Source organism: Mus caroli, unplaced genomic scaffold (assembly GCF_978045245.1).
Source record: "Mus caroli unplaced genomic scaffold, Mus_caroli_1 scaffold_17, whole genome shotgun sequence".
Taxonomy (NCBI): Eukaryota; Metazoa; Chordata; class Mammalia; order Rodentia; family Muridae; genus Mus; species Mus caroli.
In genome coordinates this window covers 19,731,997-19,751,277 of record NW_028227272.1, presented here as the reverse complement: position 1 = coordinate 19,751,277, position 19,281 = coordinate 19,731,997, and the positions used below count along the sequence as shown (strand labels likewise).

General features: G+C 45.2%; 1 protein-coding gene across 1 annotated transcript; it reads right to left on the bottom strand.

The window, feature by feature from the left end:
- Positions 1-4,851: 4,851 nt before the first annotated feature.
- On the bottom strand, positions 4,852-19,243 carry Dnajb11 (DnaJ heat shock protein family (Hsp40) member B11). The gene is made up of 10 exons (XM_021184857.3): positions 18,971-19,243; positions 14,365-14,521; positions 11,400-11,497; positions 9,913-10,045; positions 8,117-8,259; positions 7,766-7,848; positions 7,494-7,551; positions 6,289-6,400; positions 5,871-6,030; positions 4,852-5,299 (listed from the first exon to the last, which is right to left on the bottom strand). The coding sequence occupies exons 1-10, from the start codon at positions 19,036-19,038 to the stop codon at positions 5,235-5,237; spliced, it is 1,077 nt and encodes a 358-aa protein (XP_021040516.1). The 5' UTR covers positions 19,039-19,243; the 3' UTR covers positions 4,852-5,234.
- Between the last annotated feature and the right edge of the window lie 38 nt (positions 19,244-19,281).

Below are 19,281 nucleotides of genomic sequence, written 5' to 3'. Positions count from 1 at the left end.
TTTATTGGCAACCATCAGAATATGGCTTTTAAAACTATCTGTAGCTGCAGGGCTGATTTTAGAGTTCATGCCATTATTTTAGCGCCACCTAGGGACAAAGTTGTTTACTGCAGTGGAAAGAAATGGGGGAGGAGATGCCCAAAACTAAACCTCCCAAACCTTTATAAACAGAGATACAAAGTTACTTCTTTTTGTTTATCTATCCTAAGAAAGGTACTCCAGTTGCCAATGTCTAACTGTTGAATAATTCTAGGAGGTGGGCATTGTTATTAAAACCACCGACAATGGAGAGGCACTGTGATAAAACTGGAAAGTGGACATACTGAATGTGAGTTTGGATGTATACTTTCCCACTGTGGCATGAAAAATTCCCAACTTACTTTCTTTCGTCTTCTGTCAAAACAAACAGTGTTAGAAACTCCCCAGACAGAATGAATACCAGGAAGGAGAAGGACTCTTGGGGAAGCAGTGATGGATAAGACTGCAGCAATGTTTGAAAGCAAAGCATATCTATGGACAAGATGCGGTGTGCTCCGGGTAGTAAGGCCTTCGGCAAAGCGTGTTGGGAAGGATGCTAAACACGTCTGTAGCTTGGAGACACTGTGAAGATGGGGCTGAAAGACGAGATGGCCAGTCCCTCCCATCATCAGAAACACGAAGTTCTAACCCCAAGGCTCCCTGAGGGGAAGCAGCTTCTCGAAGCAGCTTCTCACTGGATCTAAAAGAGCCTCTCCACACACCCCTGAGGGCATGACTGACTTGGCTGGGTGGAACTGGCTTGTTTTTATGGAACCGCTCTACTGCTTGTCAATCTGGAGAATTTCACTGACAAAATCCATGACTTGGTTTCAGTTCTTTGGCAGCAATTTGTTCAGTTTAGGATGAAAAGCTGCCTCAGCAAACAGTGTTCAGATTACAGTGCAGGGGCAGAGACAAGGTTGCCCAGTGGAAGGACTAACACAGTGTATCTGCCTGAAATGAGAGACACTAATTACAGCTCTTTGCTCCCATGTTGACCTAGGCAGCCTGGGTCTAGACCCACTGTCAACAGAAATATACTGTGAACTGCAAATGTGCTTTAGCAAATTTAGTAGTCACATTTTGAAAAGTTTTAAAATAATCTTAGGTGAATTCTAATAGTATATTCTCTTTGTAAAACTGTACTTTACCCAACATAACTCAAAATAGTATTATTGTCGTGTAATGTAAGAACCGAGATTTCTACATCTTACAGTTAAATCTTCACAATCCAGTGTAAAGAAGCAGGGGATATAGATCAACTGGCAAAGCGCTTGCCGAGTATGCACAAAGCCCTGGAGTTGACTGCCATTTCTAGTGACCTGGGCATGGCCTGGCAGGTGGAAACCAAAGGTTCTTGCTCAAGGCTGGACTAGCGAGTTTGAGACCAGCTGAGCTACATGAGACCCTGACTCTAAAACAAACATCCAATTTTGTACTTCATTATAACATCTCTTGAACCACACATGGCCATACCTCCCTCAGGCACTCAGTCCTCCAGGGAGACTGTCTTATGTTATTCTTAGCTGCTTTAATAGGGGGCATGTGCTTATTATACCATTCAGAAATATTTTGTCTCTCAGTGGTCTGGGGTTTTCATTTTTTATTCCATTTATTTGCTTATGCTGTTGGGGGAGGGTATATGTAAGGTTTCCTTATGGATAACGTGGAAGAACTGGTCCTCTACTTCTCCGGTGTGGATCTCAGGGATGGAACTTAGGTAGTCAGGCTTGGCAGCAGGTGCCCATTACACACCGAACCATCCTCCTTACTGGGTCTGGGCTGTTGACATAACATCTACACAGGAACTGTACTGATGCTCACTGTCTGTGACCTTATTCAAGCCTTGATCACAAGTACTGGTGCAATTGTGGTGTGAAAAATACTGGAATTTCAGGATGTGAACATTAGGTAACTGTTTTTCTTTCTAATTTCCTGGAGTCATTGAACATACTTGCCTTTTCAGCTCATCACTAGAACTAAACTTTTATTAAAAAAGAAATAAAATTCTACCTCTACAGGTAGTAACCCTAAATTCTTTTTCAACTGGGTCATAACTTTAAAAAATATTATAATGATTCTGTGTGTGTGTGGCTGTATGCCTGCATGAACTATGGCACAGATATTGAGGCCAGAGGGACTTTGGAAGTCCATTCTCTCCCTTCACCTTTTGCATGTCCTGCTTTATACTCCAGAGTAGCTGGCCTGCAACCTTCCCTGTACGATTCTCCAGACTCTGTCTCCCACCTAGCAGTGGAAGCATATGAGTACAAGAGCCACAATATTTGGCTTTTGGTGGGTTCTGGGGGTGGAATTCAGGCTCCTGCAGCAAGCCCATAGGACTATCTCCCTGACTTCTGAGCATGCCACTCATCTATGATGGGAATCTAATCACTTAGCCAATAACTGAGGAGGAGGAAAAATAAGATGGAATAGCCAAACTAGATATTAAGAATGCACAAGAGCTTAGGTTAAAAACTCACCCTTTAGTTGGGCAGGGTGGTGCACGCCTTTAACGCCAGCACTTGGGAAGCAAAGGCAGTTACATCTCTCATTTCAAGGCCAGCCAGGGCCACACAGAGAAACTATCCTGAAATACCAGAACCAAGCCAGACAGAGAACAATCACCTAGCCCTTCTTCACCTCAGATAACAGTATTCAGAGGGGTTAATTCTGGTTCCAGGCTAGATATCCAATCTGCCTTATCAACTTCCCTCACAAATGCCAGTTTTCCCTTGCAGATCTGAACTGCAAGGAATACCAGTTCTTCTCCTATCATCTTTAGCTTACATCCATTTTCTTTAATTTGTTACTATTTATTGTCTGTGTGCATGCACACACGCAACACGATGCTCCTATGGACGCCAGAACACAACCTTCAGACGTCTGTTCCCTCCTTCCACCACATGGGTCCCAGGGATTGAAATCAGGTTGTGGTGCTCGGCGGCCTTGATCCACTGAGCGGACTCTCTGGACTTACATATTCATTGTAGTAAGTACATTTTCAGGAGCAAAACTCCCTAGGTTCAAATTCTGGCCCCTACTTAAAAGCTTAGTCTATCCATACAAAGAAAACCTAGCTAGCGCATAGTAGGCCCTTAACAAGCCTTTTGTCCTTGTCAATGAACAGAGCAAGTTTTCACTGTTCCTAGCCTGCAGCATTCATTGCTGCTGCAGCTTCCTCCCAACTCAGCATCCTCCAGAAAGGGCTCAGGAGATAAACAAAAGACCATATCTGGGAAAGCAGAAACTTGTAAGAAGTCTGAGGAGTGAGCAGCTGTTGGGCAGGATGGGAGGGATGCAGAACTCTGCAGGCAGCCTCAGAGTTTTGCAGATGGTCTGCAAGCTGTGCAGTCCCAGGGTAGCTGGTAGCAGCGTTCCTGAACTGTTTGTTGCCTGTGCTGGGGTGAGCTTCTGTTGATGCAGCTGCTTTCCCTGTCATCCCTGCTGCTGTACCTCCTCACCACGCACGCTCCTGTTAGCAACCCCAGGAAGAGCTCGAGTTCACCAAGCTGGTCTTTTGGTTTCATCAATCATTATTTTGGACTGTTCTCTTTATGGGATGAGTAGACATGCATTGGTGCCCACAGGGAAGAGCTCTTAGCACAAGCAAGTGGAAATTTCTGGCTTGAAGGAACTTTCTGTGATGACGACTACAACCTCTTAGGGCTCCAACTCCTTTGCAACATCTTGAGTGGATAGATATTGTCAGTATATGATGGGAACTTGCTGTCTCAGAGACCACAATACCCTTGGAGGGCACTTACTTGTGCAAAAATCATGAGCTTTGCCGCCTGGCATTGCGACATGTCACAGTTTAACTAACGTAAGGTTTATGCCACTTTTGACATAAACCTTTCTAACTCAAAGTGAACTGAAGCTCAGAGCCCAGCAGTAGAAGGAACTCCTTAAGTCGCAACAGTCTAGGCAATGAATAAAGATCAGCAAAGACCCCCAGTTCCATTTCTTCACAGCGAGAGCAAGGTCTGTGTGGGCCTTTCTAGCCTCAGCTTAGTGGACTGGCTCCTGGAAAAAGCACATTAGCAAGTACAACCAGGGTTCTCCTGGGCTACCATAGGCAGCATTCGACAGATAATGTAAAAATACCCTATTGAACTTGCATTCGTGTATAACGTGTGAAAGCCCACTGGCCTGCATGTGTTTACAGATGTGCTAAAGGCACACTGAGCCCGTGTATGTGCATACAGTGTACAGAAAGCCGGCTGAATCCAGGCCTGGGTTTCTGCGGTTTGTTGGACTCTTGACAGTCTCAACCACCCCAGCTGCTGCAGAGGGCAGGGCGGCTGGACTACACCAGTACTTCCAAAGCAGCTCCCACACTGCCACAGCGACCCCCAGTCGCACTGAAATACTCAGCTGCGGCAACAAGTCCTGTGTACGGAGCAACGGAGGAGGAGACTGAAAGGCAAGTGTGCTGAGCCTGCTGGCGTCTGAGTCTGGGCCACTGGAAGACAAAGCCACCTGCAATTCTGCTTCTAATATTTATTCTCTAGAGCTGCCATCTTAGCTCATAAGGCTACCTGGGATAGACACAGAAAAGTACTTTCTAAACAGTAAAATACCCATATCAGATTTTATTATTACCAAAGAAAACGGGAAAATATGTTCTCTCAAAGACAGTGAGGTCTTTGTGTAACTTTAATTCATGTAGCTCAGTCTCTAGTCTACTCGGTTTCTTCGAGCTCGTTGCTATAGACACCATGTGTTTAGTGGGGCCTGGGAGCCGGGCTCTCATCATTCCTCTGCATGCTGTGTGTCCATCCTGCCTGATGGGAAGACTACCCATCGGCTCACAGGAAAAAGAAACAGGAGTCAAGAAAAAAAAAATAACAACAAGATGTATTTAAAAACAGACTTCTCCAGTTGGCATTTTGAAATAGCTAACAATTGTCTCTAACCCTCATCTGGTTTCCTTTGCTCGGGCATCCTCTGAGACGTTACTCCTTGAACCTCGGGCAGCACCAGACGTTAAATCCCCAGAGGGGGAGGTATTAGGTAACCTTCTGCTGGCCATTGTTGTCTGAATGCAATAGACAGATCCTCAAACCTCTAGTTCATGTCAGGACGATCATCAGGGAAAAAAGGACTAAGCCAAACTTGCATATTGAAAATAATGAAACACACACACACAAAAAACCCCTGCAGATAATAAATATCGCTGATCCACCTCTTTCAAAGTCCAGTTCTCTTCGCTCCTAATAGCCCTGCAGCCCGTTGTACACCTTCTGCACGGGGCCCTGTTTGAGAAGCTGCTTGATACCTGCAGAAAGAACGAGTAAATGACTTCATTAACGAAAACGTAGCTTCTCTGGAGCTTCCAACTTCACACGTGGACACCTCCAATACATGTGTGATGTCTTATTTCTTTCTGTCAAGCCTTCCCCCCCGCCCCCATCTTGTGAAGCCCTGGGAAATGAGATCAGGTAAAAGGGGGGAAGAAAATCACCCCAGCTGACATTCCACTCCTCCTTCCTTGCCCTTTTGCCAGCTTTCACCGCTTTTACCCATTTCCTTATCATTTTAAACACTTACAGCAGGGCACGTGCAGTTGGCGCAGAGAAGTTCACCCTGCACCTCCTGTCCCTCCCACTGACATCGCATCTTCCCTTCAGTTTGGCCTGGCTTCTTCACCTAAGTGACTCGCTTCACAGCCCAGCTCACAGAGCCCTCAAGTGAGCACAGCGACAGCGGGGCTTCTTTGCTTTGCAGAAGGCCTGCAGCCATTTCTCCCAGCTTCAAAGGGTTTTGCTATTCTCCTTTCAGCCAGTCATCCCATACCATGTACCATGCACACGCACACCACACACACACCCATGCCCCCACACCCGTACCTTCTTTTGCTTCGTCTGTCAGCTGTTCTTTTGGAAAGTCCACATCAAAAGTGATTATCAAAGAGCCCTTGATGTTATTGTTATCAAAGTTGGGCAGCCCTTCCCCTTTCTTCCACAGCTTGGCTCCTGGCCTGGTGATCTTGTCCCGGGAAATATGGACCTGGAAAGCAAAAGGAGCACAGTGGAGCAGGACAGGCACACACTAAGTCCATCACACAACTTTTACTGGGCACTGGGGACAATGCTAGTAGTGTCACGGCTCAGCATAAAAGACAGGTCGAAGGGCAAGGGTTGACAGGCACAGAGAGACTCAAAAATACAGCTGGAGGCTCAGCAGCAGAGAGGACAGTGAGAGATGGCCTCTGGCTCTGATGACCCAAGAGCACATGACTACAAAGCTGGAAGGGAGGGTGTTTACCTTGTGACCATCCAGGTGAGTTATGTCCATCTCAAAGCCAACCAGAGCCTCAACCAGTGAGACGGTCACATTTGTGTACAGGTCATCTCCTCTCCTCTCAAATATCCGGTGCCTGAGAAGGAAAAGGTAAAATCCATCAGGGTTTATAGTGCTAGAGAAATCCTGGAGACAGACGCACACATGGCATTTCTGAGATTACAGAGCTGTGTCAGTCTTACTGAACTCGAATGCTAAGTACCTTACAATTAGCACAAGTACACACATGTAAGGAAAAAGCATTGATCATTAGGTTATAGAAAAGAAAGACCATGCTTGGCTGGGTTTTCTGTGATTTCCCAAGTTACAGATAAGGTGAGACCACTGACTTCAAGGCCAGCCTGGGCTACAAAGTGAGCTCCTACCTCTCAACTCCCTAACCCAACCTGACCAAAGGTACCAACCAGGTTTTTTGAGGGAACACAACTGTTCTAGTTCCTCAAGGAAGCTCTGAGGGAGACAAGGCATGCAAGAAAAGATCACCCAATGCCGAGTGCCGGAGGGGGGAGCCGTGGGAAGAGGAGCCAGTCCTCTGTCACCTGGTGGGAACAATGTTTCAGTGAAGCCTAAACACAGATCTCTTACTGGTTTCCAGCCAGTTAATAAGAAAGAACAGTCAGTTGGAAAGGCCGAGGACCGGGTATAAGCAGCACTCCGCACTGGAGGAAGCCCATGAAAGGAGAGGCTGAGGATTAATATGACCGAATGGCCTTGTTATGGGAAACAAGGGCAGCATGCCTTATTCCTATTGCAGACTGCCTCTCATTCATAGCTCTTTTCACTTCTGGTGGTTTGTTTGTTTGTTTTTGAGATAAGATATATTGAATCCCAAACTAGATGAACTACTGTCTGCCTTGTGTCTGAGCCACCTGGAAGCACGGCAGGCATGGGAGCCAGCAGGGCCCACACTGGGCAATGTGCACGTGGACAGCGCTGGACCAGCCCTCAGCTCTCTCTTCGATTCTTACCCGTCTTTCCTTCCAGCAGCTTTTGAATTTATAAGTCCTAAGTAAATAACTGGGGCTCAGGGCCAGCGCATCACCTCCTATTTTCAGTACTATTACTGAGTTAGAAACGATGACTACGGTATTGTAGGCATAAAACAGAAGACAAAGTGAGGACTCCCTAGCACTGCAATCACTGGGAGTCCTCTCCCTGCTGGCACTTACTTGACAACTTTGATTCGGAACCGTAAGTCTCCGGGTTCCCCATCCACATGCGGCTCACCTGGTCAGGGCAGTCCAAAGAAGAACAGAAGTTACACAAGCTGAACGTGTATTTGCATGTCACTTCTAGTGACTTTTAAATCCACTGCCTCAGGCGATGTCTCTGTCATATCTGTCTGGGAAGGCAATGCCTTCACTCCCCCCACATACCATGTAGCCGTTATGTTATGGGACAAGGCAGAAGTGAGCTCTGATAATCAACACCAGCATCTCACCTTCTCCAATAAAGGGGTACTCCATGCCATCTCGCACCCCAGGCTCTATTTCCACTTCTAGTGTTCGTTCTTCATTCACTAGTCTGAGACAAAAGGGGAAAAAGAATAGTAACGGATGCCCAGGTAAATCAGCTCCGCCTCTGTGCTCCTTGGGAGCCTTTTCTCAGACAGCCCACTGTGCTGTTTGCCAAGGCTATCTGGGCCTGAGTAGAACATCCAGAAGTTAACACTCAGAGCAGAGGGACTCTGCATCACACAGACATAAAGGTTTGAACTTGAGGTCAGAGCTGGAGGGAAACAAGCATCTGTCACATGCAGACACAAGACACACATTGAGAGCCTGTCACTTACTTGACATTAGGGCACTCGTCACAAACCACTTCCTGGGTCATTTGGAAGCGTCCCGGTCCCAGCTGTGTGGTTCTCATCTCTTGCCGACAGTTGCATTTACGTTTGCCAGGAGCCTGCCTGGCCACAGGCTTATTTCTAACTACCTAAGAACACATGAAACAGCTTTTAGTTTTCCTCTCTGGGGTTCAAATCAACCCTCACACAGGGCGGAAGCAAGTGTATATTTAAATGGCTCTGATCTCAGTCTGAAGCTGTAGGAAAGGAGAGATGGGAAGAAGAGACTAAAACCAGGTATTAATACCAGCATTTCCAAGACACACCAGGGCCACTGAATTGAAGCAGTTCACAGGGTTATTATGTTGTTGAGAAATCTGAGTTGTTTAAAGCACCACCCCCAGAGCACAGCCGTGGCACTCAAAAGCTGCCCTGTGGCTACCTCCCAGTTCTGTGAGCAATCTCCCCAGACCACCTCTTTCTGTTTTAGGCAACCCAGCCCAGGACTAATCCCCAGCGCTGTCACCGTGACACACTCATAGTCATGTCCTCAGTTACATGGTGAATTTGTGGCCAGCCTGGGCTATGTTATCCTCATCCCAAAAATCAAAACCAAAAGAAGTACTTGGAGGCAGGACAGATCATGGTTAAGAGCACATCTTGCTCTTGTAGAGGACTGAGTTCCACTACTTATATCCACTACCCTGAACACCTGCACTCATGTGCACACACACCTATACAGATACACACAACATCTCATGGCGATGTGCTCATGTAGTGAAGTGACAGAGCGTCTGGAGAAAACGCCCAGAGCAGTGCTCGCATGCCTTACAAGCACACACAGCCACCTGACCGCAGCTCTGTAGGGAGCTCTCACTCTTCTCATGCACAGCGAGGAACCAGCACCACATTTGGTTAAGTGAGACGACACAGTTTGAAAGCGCGCAGCCTAGCTGCAAAGCCCATTCCAAATGTTACAGAAAGACAACCTCAGGCGAAAGAAAGCCCAATTTTACTAGAGAACACAGAAGAGCTTTCTCATTTTAGAGCAGACTTTTAAAATTAACAATTGAAGATCAGACTTTTTCACATTAAAATGAACACTCGTACTAATTAAAATAAATATTAAATACTGTGTAAAGCTAAGTTATATTATAAATGGATAGCTATATCTGCATTACAGCTCACAAAAACTTAAGAGCAAAAATAAAGCAGTCTCAAAAATCAACAAGAGACAGACAAAGCGGGGCACATGGTGAAGTGGCATCTCACAAGAAGAAACAAACAGGGCCAATGAAAGAGATGCTTTGCCTAGTTGGAAATTAAGAAGCACAAGCCAAGACCACAGTAATCCCATACCCACATAATAACTAAGAGGGAACAGGGGCTATTCCGTATGGACAGGGGCAGAGCAAACATGAACTGCCGTGGCATGCTGACTGTTGACTTGGACAATTTCAAACATACTATGGCACCTTTGTGTGAAGCATAAATGTGTGGACCCAACCCAGCAGTTCTACTTTCACACGTATCCATGACAGAGACATCCCTGCTCACGTGTAACTAGAGTACGTACAGCGATGCTCACGTGTAGGGCTCTTTGGGAGTTTCACTGAGTTCTCAGGCTAGGTAGTGAGCTCAGTTCGTGACTACTCTGAACTAAGGATTCTGATGGTTTCAACCATGTGTCAGCCACTCCCTCTCATACTCTAAAAGACACAAAGCACTTGAAACCCTCTGCTTTGTGGTCAAAAGTACACGTTCTGTGGGTCAGTATGGGCAGGTGTACTGTGTGAACTCACTTCCACAAAATTTCCTGCGTACACTTCTTCCAGAGTGACTTCTAGATCTACGATGATATCACTTCCTCTTGGAATATTCCTGTCCTGCTGACGAGGGGTTCCTCCAAACATGAAGCCGAAGTCTCCAAAGAAGCTGTGGATACAGGCAAACTCATCAGGAGAAAGGACTCGGATCCCAAGTCTCACAACTGTTGATTTTCTTCCCCTTGATAAAATATTGTTCCTGCCAGCACACTATACAAAGCAGATATTTTTAATATACTGGGTCCAAATATAATACAAATTTTAATTTACATAATTTAATTTACAGGTTGCTGCCCCACCCCCAAATTACTGTTTAATACAATACGTCCCATACATAACAGCCAGACACTAATGCACAGTATATCAAAGGATTCAATGGAATAATTCATTCAAATACTGAGGAAAATCCAGATATTATAGACATATTGAAAGGGGGTATAATATATATAATCTGATGCAATTCAGACTTTTTGGTTAATGTAAGGACTTTCTTTTTTGTTTGTTTGTTTGTCAAGACAGGGCTTCTCTATGTATCCCTGGCTAACCTGGAACTTGCTCTAATGACCACTCTGGACCCAACCTCAGAGATCGACCTGCCTCTGCCTAGGAGTAAAGGTTTGTACACGATGCCCAGGCTAATTTAGGAAATTCCTGAAGGTCAACCCTGAACATCTTGAATGGACTGCGTGTGCTCACTATGTCTGCTCTTTAGAGATCACTAGCCTTGATGAAGAAGCTACCGCTCTACAAAAACCTTGGGCACCTGTTTAAAGTTGAAAAGCAAAACCTTGGGGCAGTCCCCGTCCTTAGGGAACAGTAAGTCTTGGCCTGCACAAGGTCAAATGTTTGAAAGTAACAGAAGAATGGCTGTGAGATGGATAAAGACGTGTTTTTCAGTCGTACCTGAGCCTGCTGCTGAAGAGAAGGCGGAGCAGGACAGAGCGCTCCTCTTTCTGACATCTCCAGCATCATTTTGATGGGCAGGGGAGAGGCTCTTCCCCGACAGCTCAACAGACAGAGCTATTGTTTGTAACTGCACTCTTACTGGAGGGGAGGCTCTAGAAGCCTTTTGAGAATCTGCAGAAATGGACGTTCGCGGCATACAAGTGCAGACTCACACATTTTCCTGTTTATAACTACAGAGCTGAACTCTGGAGTAGATCTCCCAGTTAAGACATTATGATGCATGGAGAGTCAAATGTCTAATAAGGAGGGGTTGGGTCAAAGTGAGGAGAAGTTCTTATTAGAATTGCAGCTACCCCGAATTCCCAGTGAGCCAAGAGTGACAGGAGATGAAGAGATCCTGTGAACTCCTTCTCTGATGGTGCCTGTCATAGCCACCCCTCTCCTGTCCGCAGGATGACAGAGAGGCAACTCTGTCCTCTGTCTCCAAGAGCAATTCAGTTAGTGCCCAGTGGTCCCGTCCCAGGAAGCAATACTCCGCAAACGGGCAAATTACTTACTGTGAAAAAATGTCCCCATGGGAGCTCTGATGGCCATCTTTCAAGCCTTCTTCACCGTAAGTATCATACTGTTTTCGTTTTTCACTATCTGACAGAACCTGGGGATGAGTGCCAGTGGAGAAAATGTCATGCTCTAAGTCAGTTAAAGAACATTCATGTTTACAGCTGTTTTCCACTCTGACCCCGAGTTTCTAAAGCTTCCCAGAGAGTGTGATTTTCATTGTGTATGGTATTAAGGTTTGTTTGAAGTTGTTATTTTTGTTTGTTTCCTGGGGATTTTTGAGCTAAGGCCTTGCTATGTGACTCAGGCTTGCCTAGACTTCCAAATGTAGCCTAGACTGGACTCAAATTCATGTTCTTGTCCTAGCCTTCTGAGAAGGAGTCTGGACATGTGCACATATCTGGGAGGCTGTTAGAGCAGACTGGATTCTTTGGGGCACTGCCTACTGCGTGCTGCCCGACTGATCCTTTCAAGTTGTGCTTTAAAAACCGCATTTAAGCATGAGACTGTGAAGGTCAAGAAGGTACCAGGAAAGAAGGGAGACTGACTGCTCAAGTTGGTTTTCTAGGTAATTTAATTCCAGGGCTTATTCTGTAAGCTCTGTGCAGTACTATGTCACTAAACTATAAACTAGAATATACCCGTGAAAGACCATCACTAGTAACAAATGCACTAAATTACTGTCTTAAAAACAGTTGCCTCTCTCTGGCTCCTGCACAACACACTGTACAGAGACGTCTGGCACGCCAAGACAACAGGATCATGGCCCTGAAGAAAAATCCAGAGCTGTTTCCACAGCTGTGTTTTCATACTGGTTTTTTTTTTTTTTCATGCTTTTGTATGTGTAGAAATCCATTTGTAGAAGAATGCTGTCTGCCTTGAAGTGTCTAAGTTTGTGATGTCTTGAGTTCAAACTGTTAAAAAGAATATCAATAAACACTACTCTATAAATGTACCTTCAAGTCAATTTTACTGCTTGAAAGAACTTTGCGTAATGTTTGTATGATCCAAAGAACATAAGAAAAAAATTAATTTCTAAGCATGTAAAAATTTGCCTTCAATGTGCAATAAGAAAAAAATGTATATAGGGGACCAATAAAAACTAAGTCTAAAATATTTATGTAGGAAACTCCCACAATGAAATCCACACTCTCTGTTAAGTTTAAAACTTAGTTTTAAAAAGGGCCAGGAAGACGGCTCAGGTGCTAAAGCATTTGGTGCTTTTGCAGAGGACATGGGTCCCAGAACCCATATGGCCGCTCAGAAACATCCATAATTCCAGTTCCAGGGGAAGTCAATGCTCTCTTCTGATTTCCATGGGCAAGAGGCATGAACAAAAGTGTGTCTATGGACAAGCAAGCAAAATGTTCACCTATATAAAAAACAGTTTATTAAGAATCAAAACAAACGCCGGGCGTGGTGGCGCACGCCTTTAATCCCAGCACTCGGGAGGCAGAGGCAGGCGGATTTCTGAGTTCGAGGCCAGCCTGGTCTACAAAGTGAGTTCCAGGACAGCCAGGGCTATACAGAGAAACCCTGTCTCGAAAAACCAAAAAAAAAAAAAAGAATCAAAACAAAACAGAGCTCAGCCTGCTCTTGCAGAGGACCCGAGATTGACTGCTAGCACCCATGTTGCGTGGCTCACAACCACTTGTGACTACAGCTCTGGAAGCATTGGACGCCTGTGGGCCTCTGCGGGTACCTCCTGGGCTCACATGCACACACAATATGCATATTATTATGCACAAATAATAAAAATAAAGGTTGAAAAGAAAGCATCAAAGGGTTCTTTTATTTTAGAAGCCTGAAGCATATGTGCATGTGAAGCACACGCACACATAGGTGCTTCTGAAAATCAGAGAGCGTGAACTCTCTCTCTGGACACCTGCAGACTCCTCACTCTGGAGCTCAGGCTAAGCTTAACCCCTGAGCTCAAGGGATAAGAGTTAGTTAGCTCACGTTCACAGGTGCTTTCTCCAATGCTGAGCCTACTTTAAGTGGGGCTAGGGGTGGGGCAGGCCGTTGATTACTCAACTAACCTGCAGACTTTCAACTAGCTAAAATGCTAACAATAATCAATCTTGCTTCAGCAGAGGGGAAAAAAAACCCTTTTGTTTGCTAGAGTCTTTGTATTCTATTAATATTCTGAGTTGTGCACACTGATTTACCTGGAATAAAGGCAAACAGGCTTGGCTGAGACAAGGAAAAAGAAAATCAACAACGTCACAGACGTAGTTAGGGTCAAATAAACTTCAGTTTGACGTGCTAGGCAGAGCCTGCCCAGGTCATGGATAAAGACCACCGCAGACTCTTTATCAAGGACAGCAGCCCACAAAGCCAGGCGTGCTGAGGCCAGCGTAGTCTACATACTGAATTACACAGTGAGACCTTCCTTGCCTCAAAAAAATAGGCACTTGTGCATTGCAACGCATTGAAAAAGAGTGCAAATCCAGCTTTCTTAGAAAGTATTTTTGAGTACTGGGTTTCTAGGAAATAATGATAATATTCACAGGAAATGGTACAAAATATGAAATCTGTACCTCATAAGAAATAAAATGTAGTGTGTCATTTTAGGGGCTACCAACTCACTCAGGTTTACACGTGGTCCCAGTTAAGAATTTCTGTCAGAGGGGCTGGCAAGGTGGCTCAGCCACTAAGAACGCTTGCTTCTCTTGCACAGGACCTGAGTTTGGTTCTTAGCACCCACATTAGGCAGCCCACAATCACCTCTAACTCCAGCAGGAGAGCTGCTACTTCTTTTAGCGTCTGTGGGCACCCGCGCATACCTGGCACACACATAAATAATGGAGTCTGCGGATAAGGACTGTTCAACCCGGGTCCACATACAGTTCTCACTTCCGCACTATCTGCTTTCGAACAGAAATGACCTGAGGGAGGTTTCCCCGGATGCTGGTCTTTTCCGCATCCCCTGGTGGTGTTCCCATTTCTGTTTTCACGACTCACCTCATAAGCAGCACCTAGATCCTGGAATTTCTCCTGGGCTTGGGGGTCATCAGGGTTCCGGTCAGGGTGGAGCTGCAGGGCCAGTTTCCTGTAGGCCTTTTTAATGTCCTTTATGGAGGCACTTCGAGGCACCCCCAAGATCTTATAGAAATCTCGCCTGAGGGGATGGACCGGTAAGATTTCATTAAAGAGTTCTTTCTCTATGACATTTTTAAACTTGATTTCTTATTCTTTGGTCATTTTCACCTGACTCCTTTACTCTCTCTCATACCCCCACTCACACTGAGCCCCTCCTTCCTCCCAACAAGCCCCTCCCCCCTTTCATATAACTTATTTGTGACCCACTGAGCTGAATTAGGGAGACTTACATGAGTGTGGGTGGGGAGGTATTTACTGGAGCATGGCAACCTACCAGTGCCTGCATCCCTAAAGAAAAATGACTCCCCCCAGCCAGCAACCATTAACTGTCAACAGCTCTTCCCTTGGGGAGGGAGGGGTGAATCTTTCTTTTTCTTATGATTCATGTGTTTGTTCAATTCATCTCTCTAGCTCCCTATTACATTAAAACAATTATGTGTATGTGTTTGTGCCTGGTCGTCTACATGTGAAAGTTGAGAGCTGCCTGATGTGGGTCCTGGGAACTGAATGCAAGTCCTCTGTAAGAACGGCAAGTGCTCCCAACAGCTCAGTTATCTCCCAGGATGTAGTACATTTTCCCCCTTTCCATTTAGGTCCAATTATATAAGCATGTAAGGATAAAGACAAAGGTGTATGTGACATGTGCACATATATAAAACAATGAACAAAAAAGGGATATACTGGAATTTACAGTCTTAGGCACTGAAATGATCACATTGGAACTATGATTTGGAGATAGTTCAACACTATGTGAAGAACTGGTGGCAATTTTCTTTTAGAATTACCTTCAGCAGAGCAACTATTCCTATGCTTTATGGCTCCATGCTATTTCCAGCTAACAACCAAACAATCCAATTAACTCCCTCTTTACTCCCTATAATGGCTCCAATTACTTTTTTAAAGAAGAATTTATTTTATTTTTAATTGTGAGCATATGTGTGTGCTTGTGTGTGGGTGTGAGTGCAAGTACCCTTGGTGTCAATTAAAGCTGGCTCCCCAGGATCTGTCAGCTGGCCGTGTAACCCAGTTACACGTGGGTGCTGGGGTCTTCCACTAAGAGCAGGAGTGCCCTTACCTGCTGAGCCATCTCTCCAACCTCACCCCAGTGACTTTTGACTCTAAGGGTCAAATAATTTCAAAAGATAGTTATCTTTATTCACAAAGATTATGTCACATAAATGTCCTAAACAGTAGCACTATCGGAACATTAAAAATGGACTGACCTAAGGAGTTAAAATAAAGATTAAGCAAACCCCAAATAATAACCCTGAAGCAAAGTAGCATGCATCTGGATGTAAGGATTATGGTGTATCTTGCTGGAAGAGAAAAAATACATTTCATACATTCACTGCTAGTAACTCCACTAATTTCCTGAGATCAAGTCTTTATGATAGACATCTTCTAAAGTCCACATGCAGGAGCCTCTGTATCACTGAAGCTGAGAATATGCATGATATAAACTGGAACATAAAATAAAGAATATTGCCAGGAGCTATGCTGGAATCAGCCATAAAAGGGTTCTTTCTCAAGAAGTGTTAATAGAAAGCTAGAGTAAGACTATAAAAAGCATTCCAGGCAAGGGCCACATCCGGCTCATGGAAGAGGCCAGTGAACACCCTCCGAGAGGTGAGCATAAGTATGCCCACAACACCTACTCTTTTTGCCAGAAGTTTAACCACTAGAATTTGAGTCTGAAACTAGAATAGAAACTGAAAACATTATCTCAACAATGGGGCTAGGGAAGTCATACAATAGTCACTGGCATAGTATGGGGGGTAATTTTAAAATGTATGGGGAAAATGCACTGGGGAACCAAGACATAAGACAGAATATTAAAAAATACATTTTATGGTCTGGCATGTGGCTCAGAGTGCCTGCCTTAAATTCATTAAGTCCTAGATTCATGAATCCTAGCATTCAGCCTTATAAACTCCTAGTCACACTTCTGAAAAGTTATCTAGCTATTTTAATCATTCTGTTAGGTTTCTCAGTTGATTTTCTTAGACAGGGCTTCATGTAGCTCAGACTGGCCCTGAACTCAGTATGTATCTGAAGTTTGTTTTGAACTGATCCTCCCACCTCTACCTCTCAAATGCTGAATTTATAGGCATATAGAACCATATCCAGCTCAACTACATACATTTTGTTGTTGTTGTTATTCTGTTTTTCAATACAGGGTTTTTCAGTAGCCCTGCCTGTCCTGGAATTTACTCTGTAGACTAGGCTGGCCTCAAACACAGAGATCTGCCTGCCTCTAGGGATGAACTTATTTCTGTTGTTTTGTTAAATAAGCATGTTGTCAAACTACCTTGTAAATATTTAGGTTATATCCATAGACTATATATGAATATATATATGGAAATATATGATATAATATAAGTACAATCTATGATACAACATGTAAGTATGTTATATTAACACACACACACATACACACACATACACACACATACACACACATATATACATGGTTATGTGTCATATTCATGAATATAAGGTTATATCCATGCCACTCTCCTCTTTGGACAGAGAGACCTCTTTCTTCAGGGGCAGTAGTTAATGCAACAGAATAACTGTTCAACAGAATAACAGAATAACATGGAGAGTAAGTGAGTGAGTACTGAGACATCAATCTTAAATGGAACGGTGTTTCAACCTTCCACCCCTCTCCCACACTCCCCAAGGTTCATGGGTAGAGGGTACAGAAAGAATGTAAACACAGAGGATGGGAAGGAGTGTTGTCAATTTTTTGTCTTCTGCAAATGGTATTCATGAATTCACTCAAGATATGGTTACCTGAACAAGACCTACCTGAGCAAGCCAATACAATTAGTCACCATGTCAGAAGGCAGCACTAACTAACTGGACTCAGAGTTACATGAGGTTAGGAAGGGAACATATTGGGGTGTACCCAGGGCAAGTATGTGTGTGTGGGGAGCAAGGAGTTGTGGGTAGGTATATGAAACTGTCAGAGAGTAAATGAAAGATTTAAGAGTGAAAAGGTTAAATGACAGCTCGGAAAAATACAAGAGAAAAAGGGGGCTGATATAGTTGAGTGGCAACGTAATTCTCTCCAGAGGCTGCTTTATGAGTGACTACAGTATTAACAATATTAGTATTTTCCAGGAACGGTCGTTCATGCCTGTAATTCTAACACTTGGGAAGTGGAGACTGAAGGATCGGGAAGGAGTTCAACGCTACCTTCAGCTACATATTGAGTTGGAGACCAGCATACCTCAACTCCTACATGCAAAATTGTATGTTGATGTACCTTGGGTACTCCGTGGCTTAATCAAAGACAAAACAATAAAGTATATGTAAGAAATGTCAACTTTGAGAAATTTAAAGTATGTCACAAAGAAGAAATGAAAAGATTTAAGCAAGCAAAACAAAACAAAATAAAGAAAATAACTTTAAAAGCTACGCTAAGCAGTGAGTTTCCCATTGTGAACAACCTATAAATTGTCAAAATCTGACATCTATGAGCTTCTGGTGTGTTTTTATTTTTGCAGTTACATATTTATTTGAAACAGTGCGTGATATAGGCCAGGCAAGTCTGGAACTCCGTCGGTAGCTGAAAATGACCTTGAGTTCTGACCCACCTATTTTCATCAGCCCAAAGAAGGGATTGAGGGTGAAGGCATTCTAGAACACAAGTCCAATATACCATATCCTAAGTCATCACATCTATAGGGTCGTGCATGCATTTAAATGCTGGGAGAAACTCTAAGCCTGGTCTTTCTCCCTGAAAGTTAGCACAGTTATCCCTGATTTCAGGAACTCGACACAGTTCCGTCAAGCTTGTAGGATTCCTAAGAGTGGCATGAGACTAGAACCCCAGTTTTTATCGCCTGTTAGAGAACTGTTCTCACTCAGACCATCCAGCTCAGGAAGGAACCATGGTGAGAGACAGCGGGGCAAGAAGACAGTTCAGGCTCGTTAGCCCAAGAAGGTGGGAAGTACGAGGACTCTCTCAAGTGTCTTGCTGCTCTCTCAAGCCAACTTTCTTCAGCCTGCGCTTGGCTTCCTTCCTTGCTCTCCTCATTTGACATGGCATCATGGCCCACCCACTTTAGTGTCAGCCTTTTGGAGGCTTGTTGCAAACTGGGTAACCCACAGTCCCACTCTGGAACTCAGCCGTCAAGGACGTATCCATAATCTCAACCCCAGCTTGACACTCGCTTCCTTCATTCCCATCAAGAGCCCCATCCCTCAGACTTCCGCGTCCCTTCTTCTGCTCACAGCCACTTAACTCCCTTCAATCCCCAAACGTGGTATTGGGCTCTGCAACCAACCCCCGCTCTTCTTGGGGGAAACCTGGCCCTGCATCGCCAGCCTGGCCCACACTACCCCCTTGTCCCTCGACCCGGCAAGTGCCCCTCCCTCACTCCTCGATGTCACCCGCGTCCTTCTCAGCAAGAGCCGCCCCTCGGCCTCTTGCTGCACGCGCGGGAGCCCCCTTCCTCACCCGGCGATCACAGTCCCGATGAGGTACAGCAGCAACAGGCAGAAGGTGCTCAGGTTCTGCGGGGCCATGGCGTCCCCTGGTCCTACCCTCTCAGCCTCCGGTGCCGCTGCGTCGGCTGACCAGCCCTTCCGGCCCAGGGAGGCCGCCTCACGCCGGGGTCTCTCTCTTACCCGGCCGCGGCGACAGGTAGCGCGCCCCTTCCTCAGCTGCCACTTTCCGGGAGCCCCACAGCCGGCGAGCAGCCAGGCGTGGGCCAATCGCCGCCGGGGACATCACACGCGGCCGCCACTCCGCAGCCAATCAGCGCGGTA

Coding starts and splice junctions, on each gene's coding strand:
- Dnajb11 (XM_021184857.3), bottom strand. CDS start 19,038: ATGGCCCCGCAGAACCTGAGCACCTTCTGCCTGTTGCTGCTGTACCTC. Junction 10,046..11,399: donor CATGGGGACATTTTTTCACA/GTAAGTAATTTG, acceptor CTGTATCCACAG/CTTCTTTGGAGACTTCGGCT. Junction 8,260..9,912: donor ACGCAGGAAATTTTGTGGAA/GTGAGTTCACAC, acceptor ATGTGTTCTTAG/GTAGTTAGAAATAAGCCTGT.